Source organism: Stegostoma tigrinum, chromosome 9, assembly GCF_030684315.1.
Source record: "Stegostoma tigrinum isolate sSteTig4 chromosome 9, sSteTig4.hap1, whole genome shotgun sequence".
Taxonomy (NCBI): domain Eukaryota; kingdom Metazoa; phylum Chordata; class Chondrichthyes; order Orectolobiformes; family Stegostomatidae; genus Stegostoma; species Stegostoma tigrinum.
The window spans coordinates 71,900,709-71,925,951 of NC_081362.1; the positions used below are offsets into that span (position 1 = coordinate 71,900,709).

The 25,243-nt window shown below is 38.7% G+C and overlaps 1 protein-coding gene across 3 annotated transcripts in view; it reads left to right on the forward strand.

Annotated features, from left to right (window-relative positions):
- Positions 1–25,243, forward strand: part of LOC125455231 (tetratricopeptide repeat protein 7A-like) — a 314,850-nt gene that overhangs the window by 50,456 nt on the left and 239,151 nt on the right. For all 3 annotated transcript variants that reach the window (XM_059648618.1, XM_059648619.1, XM_059648620.1), the window contains 5 exons: positions 623–741; positions 6,351–6,429; positions 9,817–9,977; positions 16,491–16,554; positions 22,788–22,925. In XM_059648618.1, coding sequence (XP_059504601.1) covers positions 623–741; positions 6,351–6,429; positions 9,817–9,977; positions 16,491–16,554; positions 22,788–22,925 — 561 coding nt within the window. The remainder of the gene's footprint in view (positions 1–622; positions 742–6,350; positions 6,430–9,816; positions 9,978–16,490; positions 16,555–22,787; positions 22,926–25,243) is intronic.

Here is a 25,243-nt window from a genome sequence, read left to right on the forward strand (position 1 = left end):
TAGAGCTTGAGAGTCTATAAGCAGCAATCCTTTGTGTTAATGTGTTAATACTTGGACCTTACTTGCAATAAGTTTTATGTTTCTTTAACCATAACAAGCAGGCTACATAGATTTGTTTCAGACCGACTTCTAGAATTCTCCATTTTACCTTGAATTAAAGGAGGCAGCTTAAAACATAACGGTCTCAAAGAAGCAGCATTCATTGCAATGTTGGCAGGAAAAGAAAGCATTAGTTTATATCAGTCAGTCACTGTATTCCTGCGGATGATTGAACCTCAAGCAGTCTTTTTACCATAAGCCCTTGTCGGAGGATCTGGGTCAACAGTTGGTGATGAGTAAATCTAATAGACTTTAATAGGTTGGATGTCTAGGCCATAACATTGGCATATTGCACATATTGTTCTTCAATCATGCTGATAACACATGTTCATCAAATAACAATTGATGACATAACTGATGTTAAGAGTTGAGAAAATAGCTGTATCACACACTTGGTTTTAGAATGTAGTTTTATCTGATGGCAGTGTTCACTATAAAGCTGAAAGTAATTGTTGAGACACAATACTGTTCCTTGTATCTTTACATGTTATTTTGCTTTTTGTTTTGCATTTTATTCTTCTAGACCATGACCAGCACTCAGTCTCGAGCCACTAAGGGAAATGTGGCTGTTCAGGAGTTGGAGCTCACATACTTTCTTGAGGCTGCATTGCAAAGTGCTTATGTGCATTATTTCAAAAAAGGGTAAGCGATCCAATGAATTTGCATTTAACATGTCGAATTAACACATAATCTTATTATCCTCCTCTATATGTTGTGCTCTGGAGGAATGACTTGTGCAATTTCAAAAAGGGAAGTGCACTTTAAACTGTAAAAAATTTAAAAACCTCACACAGTTGGGAATGCAGCACTGTCATGGGTGATGACAATTATTTTTGATTTCTTAGGTTTGGAATTTCACTCTCAGTTAGGAGGGTTAAATTGAGACATTTCCTAGCTCTGCAAATCTCACCCAGGAGAAAGAGGCCCAGAAGTTGGACTTTTTGTTCTAAGCTGTGTATTTCCATGGGAGTCAAACTGATCACTGAAAGAGTGCACAGGCCGTTAAATACTGATGTGGTCGGAGTAGGAGGCCTGATTCAGTACACTGGCACAGGTGCTTAAAACAAAAACAATAAAACTAAAAATATGCTACACAGACACACATAAACATATAGAATAAAGGGGAACCATTAGCTGTAATATATTTGGATTTCCAAAAGGTGTTCAATAAGTTAGCGCACATGTAGCTAATTAAGAAAAGAAATCATGTCTTGCGAATTGTATGTTAGCGTAGGTAGAGGATTGGCTAAATAATACAGTCCAGAGAGTTGGGCTAAAGAGGGCACTTTCAGGATGGCAAGCTGTAAATAGAAGAGTGAAACAGGGATCAGTGTTGAGTACACAATTATTTTCAATATACTTTCAATGACTTGGATGCCAGAAGTGAATGTGCTATTACCAAGTTTTCAGACGACACAAAAATAGGTGCAAAGGCAGGTAGTGAGGATGACACGAAGTGTGTGCTAAGGGATATAGACAGATTGAGTGAATAAACAAACACTTCACAGAGAAAATAATGTGGGGACACTACGTACTTTGGCAGGAAGAATAGAAAATTGAACACTAACTGTGGAAAGACTGCAGAAAGTTTCATCACAGAGGGCTTTTGAGGATTCTTGTGCATGAATTGCATAATGCTAGTATCCAAGGTTAGTAGGTAATAGGGAAGGAAAATGGACCCGTGACCTTTATATCAAAGGAAATGGAGTATACACAAAGAGGTGTTGCTAAAGCTGTACAAAGCACTAGTAAGACCACACCTGTTCATAGTATTGTGAACAATTTTGTTCTCCTTGTCTCAGGAAAGATGTACAGGTATTGGAGGAAGAGAAGGTTTGAGGTTAATACTGGATATGGAGGGATTTCCTTATGAGGAGAGGTGGAGTAGAATGGGGCTATACTTGTTAGAGTTTACCAGAATGATGGGAAACTTTAATGAAACAATTAAACTTGTTATAGGGCTTGACAGAGTAGATGCTACAAGGTTGTTTGTCCTCGTGAGAGAGTCTTGCTCCAGAGAGCATGATCTCCGAGTCGGTAGCTGTCCATTTAGGACAGAGATGAGGTGGGACCTTTCTTTGAAGGTAGTCAATCTGTGGAATTCTTTACTTAAGTGGGCTGTAGAGGTTGGGTCATTAACTATGGATCACACCTGCTGATACTTAGGAGCGTGCGTTTAAAATAAGGAAAACCAAAATCAGCTGAAAGAGTATCAGAAGTGAGTAGAGAAAATGGTTAAACAAATGAAAGTTTTTTTTCATTTTTAAGAAATTGGCTTGATGGCACACATGGGCCGTCTGAAAAAAGTAAAGGCGAACATGTGCAGTTGGCATTCATCATGGAATTGTGGTTTCAGCAAACAAGTTGTTAAGTATGTTCAAGATTGATGTTGACAGATTTCTAATCATTAAAGTAATTGATGGTTATGGGGATAAGACAGAAAAATGGAGTTGAGAAATATAGGATTAGCTGTGATCTCATTGAATAGTGGAGCAGGCCTGATGGGCCAAATGGTCTACTTCTGTTACTACTTCTTCTGATCTGATAGACAGTTCAGACTATTGTAATATTTGGAAATATTTGGACACATCACAATGTGTCCGTTATATCTCTCGCCATCTCTTTTTAGAGCTTTAGGATATTGGCCTGGATACTTGTCAGATTTCAGTCGATTGAATTTCTCTGGTATTCATCCACTACTGGTATCAAATAGCTTCATTTCCTCACTCTAATTCACCCTTAGCTAAGCTTCTATTTCTGATATGCAACTTATCTCTTCTGTGAGGACTGATACAAAATATTTCTTTCATGTCCCTGCTATTTCGTCATCCCTGATGATAATTTCTCCTTTCTCTGCTTCTAAGGAATCACTTCAAAGATAGTAGGAACTGCAGATGCTGGTGAATCTGAGATAACAAGGTGTAGAGCTGGATGAACACAGCAGGCCAAGCAACATCAGAGGAGCAGGAAGGCTGGTGTTGGGCCTAGACCCTTTTTCAGAAAAGAAGGGTCTAGGCCCGAAATGTCAGCCTTCCTGCTCCTCTGATGCTGCTTGGCCTGCTGTGTTCATCCAGCTCTACACCTTGTTATCTAAGGAATCACTGTTTATTTTAGCGATTTTTCATTTCACATACTTCTTTTAAAAAACACTTTACCAGGGCTTTTATAAATTCCTACCCAGCTTGTTCTCATTTTGTCTTTTCCTTTATTGTTAACTTCTTGGTTTCTTTACTTTTTTTGAAAATAATACTTGTATTCCTTGCAATTATTGTTACTCTTTGCAACACTTTATTCTAATACTATCATAGAATTCCCAGAGTGTGGAAACAGGCCATTTGGTCCACCAAGCACACACTGCCCATCCAATGAGCACCCCACCCAGTACCATCCCCCACACTATCTCTCTAACCCCACATTTCCAGTGGCTAATGCACATAACCTACACATCCCTGAACATTATAGGCAATTAAGCGTGGCCAACCTACCTAACTTGCACAACTTGACCTCGAGAGCAAAAGGGTCAATATCCAGAGGACCTGAGTTTAAGTTAATTGTCAGAAAGAACAGAAATAAGATGAAGGTAATTATTTTAACAGGAAATTATGATTAGGATTGCATTACCTAATAGGTTGTTGGAAGCAGTTGCAATAGTAACTTTTCAAAGGGAATTGGATAATGTAATTAACAGGGCTTATTTATAGGCCTGTGAGGAAGAAAAAGGCTAATTGGTTATCTCCTTCATAGAGGTCCAGCATTGTTCAAATTACCGCCTTCTATAGTATTTGTTTTATATTTGTTCATGGGATGTAACTGTTGCTGCTTGAACCCTCTCCATAATTGTCATTGAGTGGTTTGATACACCATTTTGGAGGATATTTATGAGGCAGCCACTTTGTTGTGTGTCTGGAGTCACGTGTAGGCCAGACAGAGTAAGGGTCACTGGTTTCCTTCCGTAAAGGACATTGGTGAACCAGGCGGACTTTCATAATAGTTGACTGGTTCCATGATCGCCATTAGGCTAGCTTTTCTAATTCCCCATTTGTATTGAATTCACCATCTGTCATTGTGGAATTTTTTGGACCTTTGTCACCAGAGGATCTCTAGATTACTAATCTAGTGATATTGCTCCTATACTTATGTCTCCTTGAATCTCTGATTCTATTATTCTAATTGTGCTAATGTACCAAATTAAACACACAACTTGTGGATTGCTTGCCATGTACTAATTTCAAATCTACCTGTCCATGTTATATACACTCATTATTAAGTTTGTTGAAAATGCTAATTGATAAATTCACGGGTGACCCAACAGTGGATATCTAATATTTATACCATTAATGGAATACCAAATGACAATTCGGTAAACTTTTTAGTTTTATACTAGTGTCCTAAATACTTTTATTTGAATGAGACAATAACCAAGCATGGCATCACTTGAGTTCACTTAATCACTTGGTTAAACCAGTCGTCAATAAATAAACTCACAAATACTATAAGTGACATTAGTTGTGCATTAGTATTGACAGTTTGAAGAAACTCTCAGACTGGTTTCTGTAGAAAGTGAAAGAATTGCACAATATAGTGAGTAGAGAAGTCAGGCACTGCTGCTTTCTGCCTTATAGTCTCTTTCAGTTTCCTCATGTGCCGTATCACGTTGGTGTACTGGGCTGGAAATTAAGTCCTGTTACTCCCAAAGGTGTCAGAAAAGTTAAAGATTTTACCAAAGTATGCAAAACTCCTCAATTTACCTGTATTTTTAGTTAACAGAAAACATGGACCATGGAGTCATAGAGCTTTTATAGCACATAAAGAGGCCCCTTCAGCATGTTGTGCCTGGATCAGTCATCAAACATCCATCTGTTCAAATTCCAAATTTCTGTACTTAACATGAATTGCTGTTTATTACAAATAAATAAATTCTTGCTACCGGTAAACCACTATGAACTGTTGACGTATAACTCTATTAGGTAAAAGTCTAAACTCCTTATTTTAAAAAAACCCTACACAGAAAAAGTCTTTTAAAAAGTATTGGCATTTGGGGTGAAGAGACAAACCTGAAACGATCCTTCTGCTTTTTAGGATTTGCGGTTTATTTATCCCTCTTCTCCCCATGCTTCTAAATTGCAGGAGGAGCAGAACAACTGGTTCACTAAAGTCTCTTTGTTATTGGTTAAAAGCCACAGCTACCAGCAACTAGTAAGGGAAAAATAAATTGGTTTCCTTCAGACTTTAGGGGATTTTTGTTTTAAAACTGTAAAGGGAGAGAATGCCACCTCCCCTCCATAGGTCTGAAGGCTTCTGGTTGTACCTTTCACAACCATGAATATTCACCTAAGTAAGGACCAACCACATAGCTTTTGTCAGGCAGAAGACCTTTGTTACTGACAAATGATCATTAGTCCACAGACCAATCAACTACATGTCGTTGGCCAAATCTCCTCATTTTGTATATACCTCGGTGTCAGCCAATCTATAATTACCTAACCCCTCCTGGCCCTGGCTTTAACAAGCAGCACTGTAAATGTTACTCCCATCGGGTGTAGTTACTTGCTTTGTGAAAGTGCCGCAATTCCTTCTACAAACCTTGGTCTTTTTTAAATTCAGTCCTTTTCCCATGTCAGTCTGCAATCAAAAATACAAAATAAATCAGATACAGTCTTTACATATATTTTAATGTTCTTGTGTAGATGCTTTCAGGTTCTTTACTCAGAGAGTGGTAAGGGCGTGGAATGCCCTGCCTGCCAATGTAGTTAACTCAGCCACATTAGGGGCATTTAAACAGTCCTTGCATAAGCATATGGATGATGGTGGGATAGTGTAGGGGGAGGGGCTTAGATTAGTTCACAGGTCGGCGCAACATCGAGGGCCGAAGGGTCTGCTCTGCGCTGTTTTGTTCTATGTCCTATATAAGTCATTTTCACGATGGGGATCATCTAGTAACTCAGGATTCAATGCACTTTGAGTCTTTTCGCATCTAAGGAATAAAAATTTTAGGGGAATGTGCTTAGCATTTATAAAATGGAGAATGACAACTTATTAAGGTAGCCTTTTACTGATTTAGAGTAGTTGAAAGATGTGGAAGTAAGAAAAATATTTACGTCCACAAAATGACTTTCACAAAATGTTGGAATGTCCCAAAATCATTTACAGTTAAAGAATTTTCTGTAAAAAGTAGTTTTTTTGCTGTCAAATGGGGAGAAATTGCTTTGGGATTTGCACAACCACATATCTATTATGTCTCTTCGTTACAGGAACTTGGTCAAGGGAATAAAACAAATGCGGGAAATATTAAGAGCTATGGAAACAAGGTCCACACAAAATTTCAGAATGGTAAGGCTGAAATGAAACATTTTGTAAGTTCTTATTTCTGAGTCAGCTGATCATATTAAACACATTTTTTAATATGAGAACCAAGAGACCAGTCTATGCGTTTCTGCATGTACAGATGTCCCAATTCTCCTCTTAACAACCTGCAAGCATTAAATAATGTGCAACGTTCTAAGCTTGTACCAGAGTGTTCATTTTCCACAACTGGCTCAATTCAATAATGTCGCACAGAACACTTGCTGTGAAATCAATGCTGCAGCCTGAAGCTCAGTGTCATCATATTGTATGTCTGGCTATATTTGTGAGGTAGAACAGTAATTCTTGAATAATGTTGTTGAAAGTTTATATTAGCTGCAAATGTTGATCAGACTGTCTCAGTTGCCAGAAGGCGTTGAGTATCCGAAAGACCAGTTATCAGCCTGAAAGCTTCATATGATATGCAGACTTTTCTCGTTAATTTCAATGGCATTTCGTATGCCTTGTTCTCATTTATGGAACTATTAGCTTCATGATTCTTTTAAAGAGTGTGCAATTTCTGAGAATCTTGTTTCCAGTAGAATCGGTACAATCATTCAGTATGTAATTAGTGACATGTTAGAGCTTGAGATCTGAGTTAATGCAGCTTTCTTTTGATTGGATGCTCGTGATGTAATAGTAAAGCAGGGCTAATTTTATACGCTGCCAATGAGAGACTGATGTGGCCAGTTTGGCTCAACGTATCTGCAGCTCTCTGAATATTTTAAGTGAATGCTTGTTAATATATCTGTGACTGTGACACTACTAATTTAGAATGCACATCTTATCCTCCTGCCTTTTTACCTTTCAAAGAATATCATAAAATAGTTAAGAATAAGAATTGAAATTCGGTGTAAAGCAAATGTAAAGGGCCCCACTTGAGCTGATGAGTTGTTATTTGTCGTAAATATTCTATTACTGCAATAAGATGTGTCTTAATTTCTTCTATTATTACTGAAAATTGTGGATTATAGATCAACCCGGCATGTCAAAGTCTTATTTTTGCATACAAGTTGACACACTGTTTGCCATGACATATTATTCTGTCATGAGTAGTCAGCTTCAATTTTGCATGCCATAGAGGCATGTTTTATTTGCCTGTACTTTATAATTGTACACAAAGGATCAAGCAGTTAAAATCGGTTGCTTTGTAAAGTGCATGAGAGTTTACAATCTGCCCACTTCTTGCATCAGATATATGATGACGTTTCAGAATAGTGATGATCCACACTCTCCCCTCAGGTTTACTTTTGTACTCAGTTGACCAGTATTCTCTCTAATATTTATTTTGCTCAGACCTCTGAGGTCTATGTGCAGCAGTGTTCTGAAACCAGATGTTAACGGAGAGGCATGATAGTCAGCATGCGTGGAACCTTGGAGTGGCTGCATGTCCACAGTTTAGAGGGAATGTTAAAGTTGATCCCAGTTTTTGGAGGGGTCAAAGGTTGACTTTTATATGTCGACATCTATGGTAATCGTTTATTGTAACTTTTAATTTTCAATCCAGTCAGGTTTGAAACTTTGTTCAATTGTCATCAAGGTGATGGTTCAATTTTCCCTTGCAAGTATTACTAATTGTTATCTCCAGAATCCTGCATGAAGCAGGGACCCAGGTTGGATTTCAGCCTTGTGTGACTGTTTACGCAGAATTTGCATGTTCTCCCTGTTTCTGGAATGTTCATACCACTGCTACTTACTGTGTACAGTTTGGTCTTCTTGCTTGAGAAAGGATGTACTGGCACTGTGGGGGGTGCAGGTGAGGTTTACCAGGTTGATTCCACAATTGAGAGGGTTGGCTTATGAGGAGAGCTTGAGTAGGAGAATGGGGTAGGGTTTTGTAGATTAAAGTAAAATTATGAAGGGAATAGATAAGACAGAAGCAGGGAGGTTGTTTCCATTAGTCCCACCCCCTTGACCTGTCCATCCTCCCTGAAGCCACCACCTTGATCTGTCCATCCTTCCTGGACTGACCTGTCCCCTCCCTAACTCCCCATATACACTCACCTTTACTGGGTCTATCCCCACCTCTTTGCCCTGTCTATTTCCCCTCCACTTATCTTCTCCTTTATCCATCTTCCCTCTCTCTCCCTATTTATTTCAAAATCCCCTTCCCCTCCCCCATTTCTGAAGAAGGGTCTAGGCCTGAAATGTCAGCTTTCCTGCTGCTCTGATGCTGCTTGGCCTGCTGTGTTCATCCAGCTCTAACCTTGTTATCTCAGATTGTTTCCATTGGTGGGTGGAACTAAAACTAGGGGCCATAGCTCAAATTAAGGGGTACAAGATTTAGGACTGAGTTGAAGAGGATCTTCTTCACCTAAAGGGTTGTGAACCTGTGGAATTCCCTGTCCAGTGAAGCAGTTGAGCCTACCTTGTGGAAAGTTTTTAATGCAACGATAGATTTTTGAACAATAAAGGAATCAAAGGTTATAGTAAGTGGATGGATAAGTGGAGGTGAGTCCACGAAAAGATCAGCCATGATCTTATTGAATTATGGAGCAGGCATGACAAGCCAGATAGCCTACTCCTCCTCCCATTTCTTATTATGAAATGTTAGTTCATTCCATTTTGTAGGTACTTTGTAAAAGAAGGAATGCATTTGCAGAGTGTCTGTCATGGTCTCACAATATCCTAAAAGCCTTCACAGTGAATCAAGTACGTTTGAAGTGTGGCCACTGTGTTGTAAAATGGAGACAAAGTATATTTGCAGACAGCGATACTCAGAACCAACAGGGGGAAAAAATGACTAGTTTATCACTTGTAATAATGTTGGTTGAGTAGTAAATGTTGTCTGAACACCAAACAAGAATTCTTGTTCCTCTTTTGCATCTACCTGAAGTAGAATTGATAGGCTGGCTCAATCTCTCATTCAAAGACAGTATTGCATTCATTCTGTACATTCTACAAGATACACACAAGTCTCCTGTATGACTTAACACCATAATCATCTGATTGGGGTGAATGTACTAGTACTGTGCAAGCTTGGAAAAATTTTCATTGCATTTTTGAAGCTTATTTGGGCATTGCTACTATTTTAAAATTGATATAAGGACATAAAATGTCAAGGAATTTGAAAATTGTTTTATATATCCAAGCTACCTCTTTGCATATCAAAGATGTTATCCATACATTTAACATTTATGAATCAAGTTTTGCAGGATTTATTTACTCATCCACAAAGTAGTTGAGTGAAATTCTAGGGCTTCGTTATTTAAGTCTGATGTGTTTGCTTTCATGATGATATTATGATGGTCACAGTATCATAGAGACAGAAATCCATCCAGTACTAACTACTTTTGTTGGGGCATGTTTTCATGTTTTATATTGAAAAATGTTGTGGCTATATTTTAATCAACTCTGTTCTCATTTTTTCCTCAGACAATAGCCAAACAACTGGCTGAGGTGCTTCTACGCAATCTATGTGAGAACAGTTATTGGAATCCATTTTCAGAACCACCACCTGATCTGGTCAAAAGTGAGGAAAGTGACTCTTTTCCGATCAATCTAACCACTGGTCCTCAACTCTATCAAGGAGACAGGTATGCTAGTTTATTTATGCATACTGTTTATTATTCATTTTCAAATTATATGAAGCTGTACGGAAAGCCCTTGTCAACCCCATGAAAAGAAAGTTAGGTTGTTTTTGTTTGCAGTGAGTTAGGTGAAATAAAAGTTGCTTTCATTTTACACTAACCCACAAAACACACCCACATAAAACAAAAACTGCGAGTTTATCACAAACCCAGATTGTAGTCTCCCTTATGCACATGTGCGCAAAATTAATACATAGCAGGACTAGTTCATTCCTCTGAACAAGTTATTGAGCATGCTCCACAAATGGCTTTTTTTTCCCATAGTTTTGCTGTTCCATTTTTTTCAATTTCTTTTGATACTGGATTGAAATTTTGCTTGAAGGGGAGAATAATCCTAAACTATTAAAAAGTATCGCATTGCCTACTGCAACAGAAGGTGTGCCATTGATCGGTGAGTAACACTGTGATCGAGATGTAGCACAAAGATGCAGAGTGAGAAGACATCGGCTTCAATCCCTAATCTCTTTCGACCTAACTGATTTCAGCCAAGATTGAAATAATTCATTTCAACAATTCACCAACCCACATTTCCTAGACTCCTGTGAAAGAGGCTCATTTGGTTAAGTACTAGATCTTGGTCAGAGACTTTTTTTTAAAAAAGGTAAGATTTTCACTTACAAGGCCCTACTTTCTGGCTAATGAAGTAATTTTGAAGCACAGTATTATTATATGGTATTATATTGTACCACAGCATTTGGGACAGCAAGCCCAGTCAAATCACCCTCCCTATCCCTGTATTCACAACTCAGTAAAACTAAAACATTCAATGACCCTCAAAATTTCCTCACTGGTTCTGAATCATACTTTAAGAATAACAGATATCAGATGCCAGGTTTATAGCTGAAACAAAAATTAGCAACTTATTAAGTAACTTAAGAACAAAACTAAACAACAAAGTAATCTAACTATGATTTTATCACAATCTTCTTAAATATTTCTGACTAAAACACAGTTCAAACTTTGGTTTCTATTTCTGTTTTTTTCCAACATTCTCTTTGTTAGTTGGTACTAGCCTCCCTCAGGGCCTCTTTTAACATCTAGACATTCACCAGCCTTTGAGCTGAAACGTATACAGTGTTCTTTGAACAATAATCAACCTGCAATTAATTTCCAGGCCAGGTCCCGTAAATAAATATCAGTTTGTTTTCTCTTTTCTTTTTTTTAAAAAAAAACAAGCTGCTGCTCGCAGTTCATGTATCACCTTCAATTCACAACACATGGCCCCAACTGAAATTGAGAAAAGAATAAATGTAAAATATTGAATGTCTCAACATGCCTCCAACCTCAAAAGAATGAAATGCCATTTCGAAAATGTATTTCATGACAAGGTTATAACACTTTAAATGATGAAAACATCACAAAACTCACAGCCACTCACTTCTTCTCCCACCAAATTTTTTCTTGGTTACATTCTTACTTTTGAGATAAAGCATCAGCAGATACATTTTCTTTCCCAGAAATACGTATGATTTTTACTTTACATATTTGCAACAACAAACTCTATCTGAACAATCTCTGAATTTTAATCTTAAATCTGACAGTGGAATATGATCAATAAAAAACAAAGTTTCATAGTTGCAATGTTGAACATAAGGTCTGAAATGTTGATGAGCTTCCAATGCTGCCAATGCCTCCTTTTCTGTAGCGGAATACCTTTCTGATATTGATTCAGTTTCTTGGAAAATAACCCACTGGCTTCTGCTTTCTGCCCTTGATCCCAGAGGAGAATTTCTCCAATCCCTAAATTGCTCACGTTTATTCAAATTTAAATGGCTTATTGAAGTTAGATGCAGTTTATACAGGTTCATTTGTTAATATTGTTTTCAGCTTTTCAAATGCTGCCTGACATTTTGTTGACCATATCATCTTTATCTGTTGTTGTAGCAAGTTGACTATAGGTAGAGCTATTGCACTAAAATTAAGTACAAACATCCACTAAAATTCACCCTTTCCCAAAGACCTCATTATGTTAAGCTTTGTTTTATGGATGAAGAAGTCAATCAAGGCTGTTACTTTTGCTGTTCTGGGTAGACAATGAACTTGTGGTATTATTGTTAGGCAGATGGTGGAATTTGAATTAAATAAAAGCAGAAGTAAGAGTCTAATGATGAAAATTGCTAACTGTCCAGGGGTAAAACCCATCATTAATGTCCTTTAGGAAAGGAAATCTGCCATCCTTAGCAGTTCTGGCCTACATGTGACTCCAGACTCACGACAATCTGTTGGCCCTTAACTGTTGACTCTAGGCAATTAGGGTTAGGCAATAACTTCTGGTCTGGTAAATAATGCATCCAGGGAATAAAATGAAACTTGTACTTGCTGTATATTATGGCCCACAAATGTCATCTCAGCTTTTGTAAATTCACTGTTTGCTAGATTTAACGTCAAACTAAGTAATTGGAATTGTTGAAACAAGGTTTCTAATTGTTATACACGTTCTTTTCATGCAATACCGCATACGACGTTATCATCCAAGTAAACTATATAATTCAAAACTTTGACCATAACTCTGTTCATTAATCATTGAGATGTGTCTGGGGAAATTGTGAAATCCAAATGGTATAACCAACATTGGTACAATCCATTGGGTGTGACAAAAGCAGAAATTTCCTTAGCCCTTTTTGTCTGTGGTACCTGCCGGTATCCTTTTGAATAAATCAATTTTAAATCAGAATGACACATTACCAACCCTATCAATGCAATCTTCTAATTTGGGAATATGGTATGAATATATCTTTGTGATTGTATTAATTATCCAATTGTCTACATTCAAGTCTAGTTGAACCATCTGACTTATGAACTAATACTACTGGAAAACGCCAATTACTCTAGCTCAGTTAGATCAATTGATTCTCCAACATCCGTTGAATTTTGTTTGTCACTTCGGCCGTTTTGATTAATATGGGTTTTGTTTTATTGGATTTTAATTACCTACATCAACATCATGCTTTGTTAATGTGGTACATCCAAGTGTATATTTGTATCCCCCAAGCAATCTCACTGTACCTAACTGTTATTCTTTCTCGAGATACAAAAATACAGTGTCTAAATTCTCTAATATCTTTGAATTCATTAATCTAATATCAGGAAGTTTGCTTTGGGAATTGGCCATTTCTCCTTCAATCTCATCCTCCTCTCTTTTATCTTCCATACTTTGAATAGATATGTCACCTTCCTAGTCTTTTAACGTATTTTGTCAGGACCATTCAACTTTGCTTTTAATGGCTCAACTTGTATTGGCAACAATACCAAAGTTTAATCTTTGCTTCAAAATTTCTAGTTGTCATGTTTATCTGCACACTGTTTCATTTTTGTGAAGTTTTTGGGTGTTCTTGTGCAACTCTACATACTCTGTATCCGCATTTCTTGGAAGGTTGACATATTGTAATATAGAAGATTAATTTTTCTGACTCAACAATTTATCCCTAATCAGTTTCAATGGGCTTCTTAATTCATAGCCATAACTTATTCAAATAGACTATAGCCAGTAGATTCATTTGGAGAATGTCTGATTGCAAATAGTTGAAAAATCTAAACCTTTATCCCAATCCTATGTACACTCGCAGCAATCACCTTTGACCATAGTTTTGAGAATCTGGTGAAACCTCTCTAAAGCACATTGGGACTGTGGATGGTACACAGTTGAATTCAGTCATTTATTCACCAATACTGACAATATCCTTTAAAGATTTTGACGTAAAGCCGCTGATGAGATGGCCAAGTGGTTAAGGCAATGGACTGCTAATCCATTGTGTCCGCATGCATGGGTTTGTATCCCATTCTTTGTTTGACGTAAAGTTTGACTCTTAATCTGACAATATTTCCATGGGTAGACCATAGCAAGTGAAAAATGTATTAGTTTTTCCATAACATCTTAGCTCTGGTTTTCCTAAAGGAAATATTCTGTAGAAATCGAGTAGTCATATCCAAAATTGTAATAATACATTCATTTCTAGCTTTTGTTTAGGTTATAGTCCTATACAATCAAAAGATGGTATTAGGATCGGGGGTGCTGGTTTAATTACGTCCTGAGATTTACCTACAATTTGATAAGTATTGCATGTTTTACAAAACTGCACAATATCTGTATGCAGTTTTGGCTAGTAAAATGGTGGCTAGTAAAATGGCTGTTCATGGAGACCTGACTTTCTTGAATCCTAACATGTACTGCCATTGAAATTTCATGTGATATTCACAATATCTTCTTACTGTAGATGGCAGTACCACTATCTGACGAATGACTGTCTGTTCTTCATCTGTGCATCTGCGTGGGGGTCTTTACCTCCACATCTGCACTCATCTTAAGATATCAGCACTCCAGAACTCTTTTGACCTCTACTTCAGTATGAGTTGACTGCTAATTTACTTAATTCTGGTTCTCCTTTTATTTGCCTCAAATAGAAATGTCATATAAAACACTCATAGATTCATAGCTTCATACAGCACGGAGAAGACCCTTTGGCCCATTGAGTCTGTACTGACTCTAAAAATACGCTAATCCCAATTTCCTGAGTTTGCCTCAGATCCTTGAACGTTATGACATTTGAAGTACTCATCCAAATATTTTTTAAAATTTGTAAAGTCCAGCCTGCAGTGCATTCCAGATGAGTGAGAAAGGTTTTTTTTCCCCAAATCCCCTCTAAATTTCCAGCCCCTTTCCCTAAAATTTTGCCCTATAGTGGTTAACTTCACGTAAATTATCTTTGCCTTTGAGGAAAGTTTTAGTTACCTTTCTTGTTTGTGGTGTTATTGTTGACCTTTATTGGTGCATTTTGTTTAGCCATCACTCTGGTTACCATACATGAAAGGAAAATATCCAGAACTTATTCCTGTAATCATTCTGTTTCTCAGACCTTGTAATTATAGGCAAAGCTTTAAGTCCCACCAATTTGTTACCCAGAAGTAAGTCTACTCCTTCAGTATGTAATGTCTTTACTACACTGACAATTACTTCCCCTGATAACGTAACACATTACCATTAGTTTGTATAATGGAACCGGAATATATTCTCCTCCAATTATTAGCACCATAGCTTTGCTGAAATGTCTGAACAGAAACCTAAGTCTTTGTCTAGTAAATGTGTTTGTGCTTCCCCTGAATACTCTTTACTATGTAATTGGTTTAGAAACCTCACCTGAAGGAAAATGAGTCACTTTCTCCTCAACAAAAATCTTGCAAAGCTCTCATGTATCTTACATATTTCTTTCTTAACAACAGAATTCAGTTCTGTTTTTTATCATTACAATTATACCTACAGTCTGGCCTGTGATGTTTTCTTTTTGAGTTCCCGTCTCTGACTTAATGCTTAATAATTCCTATGATTCCCATTTGATTACCTCACAACTTGTATCTTTCTGAACAAATATGGCCCAATTTTTTCCTCTCTTGATTATACCTAATAGCTGGGTGTTCTCTTCCTGCTGCTGGAGTTGTACATGAGACAACCTGTTTTTCCGAATTTACCTTTTGCCTCGGCTGTATTTATGGGATACTACAATGTTGGAACAATTACTGTTTAGTAGTGAAATAATCTAATGTTCTGTTAAGTTTTTCAGTAGAAATTATTCAATTTGTATTGTTGTATTTTAACTATAGCGTATGAATAAAATGTGTTCTGCTGGTTTCGTCAATCAAATTGCATCTGAAACACAACACCTTACACTTACCTTTGAAATAAGAAAACAAAATAGTGTCTAATCTATCTTCTGAATATATTTTGGGGGTGGTGGGGTTTGGTCTGCTCCATAACAAAAGGGTTAGTGTGGCTCAGCTGGGCTGCAATTTTGGAAACTGTGAAGAAAGGAAATTTGCAACCATGTTCTAGAATGGGATTCTGTTGTTCAAACTAAAATACACGTGACCAAAGTTTCCTGTATTAATTGCTGTCATCTTTTCCATGCACCATTGTCACTCTCTGGCTGTTCCTCACATTTAAGCTTTGGCAATGAATAAAATGTAACTGTTGGGACTATAATTGCTGAGGTGTGTTTGATTCTCATCAGATATGGTCGTAGTTTCCAGCAGTTATTACTGGATACAGAACGAGAAACCCCTTCTCAGCCCAAGGACATTGAGACTTAGCTAAGTACCCTCATCCTACTGTGGCTGAGATCAGGTACCTTTGCACAGACCTGCATTTAAACTTTTAACTATCTTCGTCTGTACAAATCAATACCACATCACGTGGTGCACTTATTCATTGAACCCTTGAATGCCTGTATGTTTTAATCATCATCAATTGTGTACAGATGTATCAGCGACTAAATGTAAAGGTGCTTCACAGCATGCGCATTGAAAAGCACAGAATTAAGTTTTTATACCATTTTCAAAAGAGGCTTTTTTAATCATAGATGAATCATACATTGTATCTTTAGTTACTGGCCTAGTTCTAAAAATAAATGAAAGAAATCAAGAAGTGTGCACTTTGCCTAGTTCAGTGCATTATTTGTTTTTTTTCAGCCTCTTCTGCCCAAAGGACATTGTTGAAGAAGCTCTCCTCCTCCTCCTTATCAGTGAGTCAATGGTAAGCTACACTGTTAACTAAGAATAAAAATTCTAGTTACTGTTTTGATGAATCATAGATTTTACATTTACTTGGCCATAGTCTTTATCAACTGAGCAAACTGGAAAACTCCACTTTATTTTTGATGGAGAGCCTCATTTTCTTGCCCCACAAAAATGCCCTGCAACTACAACTTTCTATCTCTTATATGAAACATGTACTGACACTATAGAAATTCTGTGTTACATTCTGCTAAAGTAGCTTATTTTGAGTAGAGTATAATTAGAACTATTTGTTAGTGTTTTTAGTGCAATGGTAGTGTCCCTGACTATCTAACACAGGTCCTGGGTTCAAGTCCCACCTGTTCCAGAGTTGTGTTATAAACATGTCACAACAGATTGTTTAAAAATATCGACAATCATTTGTCGCTATCACTTTGCTGCTCCTGGAAGTTTTGTGAATATTGGGGTCATGGAAAAGATTGACCATTGGCTGTGATGCCTCCTATCTTGATCATGATTGAATAGCCTTCAGTGGCTCAATAGATTTTTGTATCACTAATAAATGAAATATGGAGGATTCAAGGTATTTGTGGAATTCTATCCCAGAATGGGTCAAACAGAGTAGGGGAAAAACAATTAAAAGTTGGAAGGGGAAGGGAAAATCGAAAAGGTAGCTGCTAGGGTTGGTGGTTGCATAGTGGTGTTCTCACTGACCGAATTGTCATAAAAACACCAGACTAGCTGAAGTTATTCAGGTCTAGCTTTGTCTCCATGTGACTCCAGACTCAGAGCAATATGGTTGACTCTTGTCTGTCCTCTGAAATGGCCTAGCAAGCCACATAGGTTCTATAAGTCTAAAGAAAGGAACAAAACTGGATTGACCAGACTAGCATCCGTCTAGGCTCTGGAAAAGACAACTGCGAGCATGGCCTTGTTGATCCTCCAAAGATGCAAACAATGTCTCGGATCCCACAGGTGGTAGCAGAGTGGCATTCAGTCAGCAAGGAATAGCCTTGCGAGCCCTGAACACAGGCTCCAGAGTTCATGAAGCCCTATACCGTCAGATCAAACATCGGCAAAGAGACGTCCTACTGATTATGCACTCCCTTCATTTGGCTGATGGATTAATACTCCTCTATGTTGAACACTACTTGGAGGAAGCATTGAACATGCTTTGAAATGTACTCTGGGTGATGTAATTTAATGTCTGTCATGAAGAGTGGCATAGTGGCATCACTGCTGATGAAGGTAGCCTAGTTGTAAAGGACGTAACTGCTGGACTGTTAGTGAGTAAACTAAAAAGGGCAGCAGATACATGGGAACACCACTGCCTTCAAGTTTCCCTCTAAGCCACTCACCCGTCTGTCTTATATATCACTATTTCTTTTACTAGCTGGGTCAAATTCTTGGAATTCTCTTTGAGGGCCTTGTGGGTCCACTTACAGTATGTGGACTGCAGTGGTTCAACAGCTCACCACCTCAAGGGCAAGTAGGGATGGGCAATACATGCTGGTCAGCCAGCCATGACCATGTTCCACGACTTGATAAAAGAAAATCTTGAAACCGTCATTGAGTGCAAAGATCCTTTGTCAAGTTTCTATATATGTATGTTGGGGTTTGCCTTTAGATTATGTGCCACTGCCAGCTACTTGTATGGCAGATAAAAATCAGTTGTTAGATGTTCCACAATATGCATGTGCCAGGTCTGCTAGGCTTGCTTTCAGGACTTCAGCTTGTTAGATGACTCGCTGATAAATGATATCTCAGATCTTTATATAGTGATGCCCCTTTGTTCAAGTCTGTTTCTTATACCCTGGCTTTGAGTGCAAACAAAGCTTCAATTTCTTGCCTCTTTTTAGCAATGTTTAAAGCTGAAATCAATCATCCCTAGAATCAATGTTAATAGTGGCTCAGCTGATAACACTCCCCTCTGAAACAGAAGATATTGTGTTTAAATGCATAAAAATCCAGACTGATGTTCCAGTGTGTTGCTACAGGAGCACTGGACTGAGGTGGAAGTTAAAGATCTATTTCGGGGAAGAACAGGAGAGTTACCCTTCATGTCATGGCAACATTTATCTCTCAGTTGACATCACAAAACATTACCTTACTTTCAATTGTCCAATGGTTTCTGAACAGACATTCATACCTACAAGCTGTTCAACTTCCAGGGTGCCAGTCACATTTGTTGGCAGGCAGAACTCCTTTGTCAGCACATTTTAAAAAGCAAGTTACCAAGCCCTCATTGTAAGTGCTGTTTACACTACTGTTTCTTCAACCAGTAGGGGGGCTTAGTACAGATGAGCTGAGGCAGAGGATAATGAAGGGTAATTCAGGGGAGAACGATGTGATATCTGGTTGTTACCACATTGCTAAAATTGGCAGAATTTGGATGTTAGTCTGCGATACAGATACAACAAAAGCAGAAGTATCTTTCTAGTAAAACTGCTCAGCATCTTTTCAAACGCTTCAGATTCTTCCTCAGTGTGATTCCTGAAATTGGAAACACTGCTTCAGCTGAGGTCTAATTTAGATTTGCCACTGTCAGCAGTATTAGACCGATAGTGTACGTTGCAAATTTGCTGATATATGGTATCTCATATGTTGGCGGGCCCTAGTGATGCAGAGTTAGTCTCCCTACCTCTGGACTAGAAGTCCCAGGTTCACGTCTCAGCTGTTCTAGAGATGTATAACATCTTTGAACAGGTTGATTCAGAAAGATTTATGTCAAATGTTTGATATTAGCTTTACATTTTGCCAAATTGTTTTGCTTTCAAGACAAAGACCAGATTGCTCAACAATACTGAATACCCTTCTGGTAGTTGGAGCAAGAAGTCAGTCTCTTTGCAACCATAACAAGCTCACCCTGTTTTTAGCAGTTTAGCCTGAAAGATGGGATATTAAACCACCTTGTAGCCTTTTGGCCAAGGCATCCAATGACAGCATGTTAACATAAATGAGGGATGAATTGCAGCAACTTGAAATCATGATAGTTGCAAGAAAAGAAGGCTAGGTATTCTTTGATATGATATTTTGATGGTCAAATACAGGGACCTTTTAAAGTCAGTGAAATGGTCATTTCCACTCCATCTTTGTTCACTTTGTTTTGCTCAGTTACATTCTTTTGCATTGTAAAGACAGTATCATTTTAATTTTCTAATTTGGATTGAAATGGGCGAAGGACTGTGATAAAAATGATTGTGGAAAGACCTGTTGCACTTTTAAAAAGCAAGTTAATGGATCCTTGAATGTGCTATTTACACAGCTATTGCTTCAAGCAGTAGGGAAGTTTACTACAGACGAGCTGGGGCAAGGGTAAAGGAAAGGGGTATTTACGAAGGGTGATTCACTGGAGAGCAAGTAGTTGATTGGTCTGTGGATTGTAACCAGTTGCTAATGACAAAGGAATTCTGCCTGCCAACAACTGTGATTGGCACCCAGGCAGCTGAATAGCTTGTGGCTGGGAATAATGTTCAGAAGCCATTGGACATTTGAAAACAAGGAGCTGTCCTTTTCAAGCCTGTAGAAAGTCAGTTTATTTCCCCACATCAATTGCTGTAAGCTGCAGGGCATTTAACAAATAAATAAGAGACTTTATGAATGGAGCCAGTCACTATGTATTCTCTGAAGCATGTGAAAATACCTGGAGAAGGAAGATCAACTTCTAACAAACCAAAAGGATGATCTAAATGAATTATGTGGACAGGGACCATTGAACTGCCTTCTTAGTCTTTCCCTCTGGTCTGTCTGTGTATATGTTTGTTTTGGTGGAGTTTTATAAAGAAGTTAGAGTTTTAACTAGTAGAGTTATTTGTCAGCGACTCATAACTGTTTATCTGTAAAAGATAGTAATTCTTACGGAGTAAGAAAACCTGGTCAGTGCTTTCTGTCAACCTGATCAACTGGGGAGTCTTGAGTACTTTTTATAAAGTCTTTAAATTTTGTGATGACTTTGGAAATAGCAGAGCATGATTTCCAGGGAGGCAAAACCGCATAAATGCCTCCTGTCTTGTGCTTTTCCTGCCTCTCAAACATTTAGTTTTGCACCTTACTTGTTCCTGGTCTCTGCGTCCCTTTTCTCATCTCCCCTTACAGTATCTTCCTCTCAATTTTGTCACTCTTGTGCAGTACCAATTTGCATTCTTGTGCTTTCATTTGCCATCTAATCCACTTTGTGCCCAAGTTTTTAGTGCAATTTCTTAATGGTGGTTTGAGTGTTTGTAGAAGTAATCAGTGTGATGCCAATACCATTGTCAGCACCAGACCCTTCCTCGTGCAGAGGATCTTGCTAGTTACCTTTAAAGTGGTTTCAGAAGTGCAGATATGAATTGCTGTTGATGGTCAATTTGGGTTGGTTTAATGGTAAATATGACTTCTTAGCTTCACTCCACAGCATAGCAAGTGCCTGTCACCTGCCTTTCAAATGCCTGACTGGTACTTAATTTGATGGAACTTCCCTACAACTGGTAATGAGAACTCTTGCTAGCTCTCCAGCTAGAGGGCAAGACTCTGTCATCTCCAATAAATATTGCCCTAATGGTGGAATTCTGTAAATACTGTATTTCAAAACAGTTTGTTACAGTTTTTACAAGGAGATCACATTTCTCCAGTGAAGTACTTGTAAGGATATCATAGATTCTGAAGAACAGGTTTACAATCATATTACTTAGAGTGCACAGCGATGATTTCACCCTTAGTTCAGAGATGATTTCACCCTTAATTTTTTCATTGCACCCTCAGTTGTATCAATGAGGCCCTTTTGAACATCCCTCAAGGAATATCTGTTTACTACTAAATCTATCCTTGTTGCTTGAAAACCCTAAAGGGCTTTGGATTTATTGACTGATACATTTTGTACACTAAGAAACAAAGAATATCTTACAGGTCCTGCAGTAGATTTTGTATAGAGTCACAGAGCTGTATGACATGGAAACAGACCCTTCAGTCCAACTCATCCATGCCAAATAGATTTCCTAAATAAATCTGGTACGATTTGTCAGTATTTGGCCCATATCCCTCTAAACCCTTCCTATTCATATACCCATATAGATGCCTTTTAAATGTTGTAATTATATCAGCCTCCACCACTTCCTCTGGCAGATATTTCCATCCGCGCAGCACCCTCTGCTTGAAAAAGTCACCCCATAGGCCCCTTTTAAATCTTTCTGTTTCAACTTAAACATCTGCCCACTAGTTTTGGATTCCCTCACTGTTATGAAACTTGTATTTACAACAATTGCTGTTATAATTTTCCATGTGATGCAACTTTTTGTCTCATATTACTGTGTAATTATGTGATCTGTTTACAATCTATTGTGCTTACATTTGCCTGTCCAAAGCAGCTCAAGCAGCAGTAAGGAATTCTTGGTAGGGTGCCACTTAAAAAGTCTAGAGAGGCAGATGTTGGACATTCTCTTACTACTATTATGTGGGGAGACTGCGCAGTAAAAGCTTGTGGGCTCCCTGTAGGCCCTAGGGATGACCCTTTCTAATCAGCCATTCTGAGTGCCGTGGAGTGTCTCCCTAAGTTCATTTGTGACAAAGCTACTTTAAGAGCCAGACTGCACCCCGTGAACCCCACCCTGCAAAAAAGTGAAGTCTGCCTGACTGCCAAGCAAATTCAGCCTTCACACAAATGGTAGAGAACAATGTGAGATTGTTTTGCAATATACTTGTTGCTTGATTGCACACACAGATCTCTAACATGCCCTATTGTTACAAAGTTCAAAGTGCTATTCCAAGCGCAACCACAATTTGAAATGACAAATTGCAAATTTTGCAGTGAGATTGTTTAAAATGAATAGTTTGGAGTTGAAAATGATTTTCCTGATCCTAAGACGAAGTTGCTCCTGTCGAGTATTGTCTAGAGTTGATATTCAGCAAGTTCACATAATAATAGTCAAATAGCTTAAGTTATTATCTGGCTAAAATATAGATTTCCCTCCATTTGCCAATTTTATTGAAATCAGGTGACAAAGAACTTTGTGGATCACAGAGTCCATAACAAAATGATTTGAGCTGAATTTTGAATTTTCCAGCCCTGCAACACGACTTGAGGATCTCAAATCTACAAAAAAGTGATCTTTTCTTTAGTATCATTCAATCAGCATTGATTTTCCTCAGCTGTTGTTTCAAGCATTGTGGTGTCCTGCAGTGTAGGTCTTAACCCTTTGGCTTGTGCCTTCAATAAAAAAAGTGACAATTTGTACTTCTGCATCTTCTTAAAAATTTCTTTTTGAAACAATTGTTCAGGTAAATCGAGATGGAGTAATAAGTCGTGCACCAGACCAGAGAGAAGACCGCAACATCAGCTTCCAGAATGCCTCTGCCTTGTATGATCTCTTGAGCATAACTATGGGGAGAAGGAAACAGTATGAAATGCTGTCAGAAGTAAGCAATTAATGTTATTTTTGAATAGGAACATGAGTAGTGTATATCAGTTGACTCAACCTCTCAAGTTTAGATGCAAATTATGCACAAGTTGGAAAAAAATTAAACACCTGAATCATACAGTAGTCAGAATAACATGAGGCATCTATTGAAAATTAATTTTCGTTAGTGATTGTGAAGTAGAGTGCGATGAATTCAAACAGATGTACAGGAACATGAACACTACAGCAGAAGATGTGATAATAGTAAGCAGAATGTGGGTATGATCAGTTTGGTGTAAGAAAAATAGAGCTAATTGACAGGTTTTCATTTTACAGAATGTGCTCACTGTAAAAGTTTACAGCTTTGAGTGTAGTTTCATTTTAATGGTGCAAATGGTAATGTTTCCCTAAACTCACCCTACTTCAAATGATGCTCTCCCTAGATCCAGTGCGCACACATCTCAAAATGGACATTTTGTAAAACATTTTCATTTCACTAAGGGTTTTATGCCTACATTTTAAATTTTCATCTACATTTTAAATTGTGTTTATATATTCAGAAATCTTTGTCAAATCGGAATAGCTCAAAGCTGAAATAAAAACTGGAATGGCTGGAGAAATTTGAGAGATCTGGCAGCATCTGTGAAATCAAAGCGGAGTTAATGTTTTCCCTTCAATCTGATATTCTGTATCTGCAATTCTTTGTTTTATTTTACTGTTCTGAAGCTGTTCTCCTGCTTAGTTTTGAGTATCGTTCTTCGTATTATTGGGCATCTGTAGCAGCTTTTTGAAATTGATTTCAAATCTAATTTTATTTAGAGTCATGTAGTTTACAATCTTTCATAACCAATTTGCGCTTCAGATATCAGGAGCCTAATGTTTTGTACAAGCTACAAAAATTTGATTTCCATTTGGGATCTTAATTTAGCTCCCTTGATCATGACCCCACCCCCGACCACCAAAACATCACCTCTGGTGGCCTCCCACAGCCTCCAACCTCATCATTCCCCAACCCCGCAACACCTGTTTCAACGTCCTTCCCAGAATCCATAAACCCGACTACCCCGGTTGAACCTTTATCTCTGCCTGCCCCTGCCCCACCAAACTTATCTCCACTTATCTCGACTCCATTTTCTCCCCCACCCTGGTCCAGGAACTCTCCACCCACGTCCGTGGCACCATCCAGGCCCTCCACCTTCTCCAAAACTTCCGATTCCCTGGTTCTCAACACCTCATCTTCACCATGGACATCTAGTCCCTATATACTTGCATTCCCCATGTAGATGGCCTAAAACCCCTCCGCTTCTTCCCCTCCTGCAGGCCCAACCAATCCCCCTCCCCCGACACCCTCATCTGCTTAGCTGAACTTATGCTTAACAACATCTCTTTCAATTCCTCCCACTTCCTACAGACAAAGGGGGTGGCCATGGGTACCTGCATGGGCCCAAGCTCTGCCTGCCACTTTGTAGATACGTGGAACAATCCCTCTTGCGCACCTACACTGGGCCCATCCCTCACCTCTTCCTCCGTTACATCAATGACTGTATTGGCGTCGCCTCGTGCTCCCATGACGAGCTTGAACAGTTCATCCACTTTACTACCACTTTCCACCCTTAAGTTCAACTGGACCATCTCTGATACCTCTCTCTCCTTCCTGGACCCCTCTGTTTCCATCTCTGGCAACCACCTGGAAACTGATATCTATTTCAAGCCCACCGACTCCCACAGCTACCTAGAATACATCTCCTCTCACCCACCTTCCTGCAAAAATGCCATCCCCTATTCCCAATTCCTTCGCCTATGCTGCATCTGCTCCCAAGATAAGGTATTCCATTCCCACACATCCCAGATGTCCTTGTTTTTCAAGGACCATAATTTCCCCTCCACAGTGGTTGAAAACGCCCTTGACCACATCTCTTGCATTTTCCACAACTCAGCCCTCACACCCCCTCCCCACAGTAACAACAAAGACAGAATTCCCCTCAACTTCACGTACCAACCCAGCAACATCCGGATTGAACACATCATCCTCCGCCACTTCTGCCACGAGCAATCTGACGCCACTACCAAGGATATATTTCCCTCCCCATCCTTATCTGCCTTCTGGAGAGACTGCTCTCTCCGTGACTCCCTTGTCCACTCCGCACTCCGTACTAGCCCAACCACCTCTGGCACTTTTCCCTGCAACCGCAGGAAGTTCTACACTTCCCCACCCCCCCATCGCCCCCATCCTAGGCCTCAAGAAAACCTGTTGTGGTCTCCTCTATATCGGGGAAACCAAGCGGAAGCTTGGAGACCGCTTTGTGGAGCACCTACTCTTGGTTCGTGATGAATGAC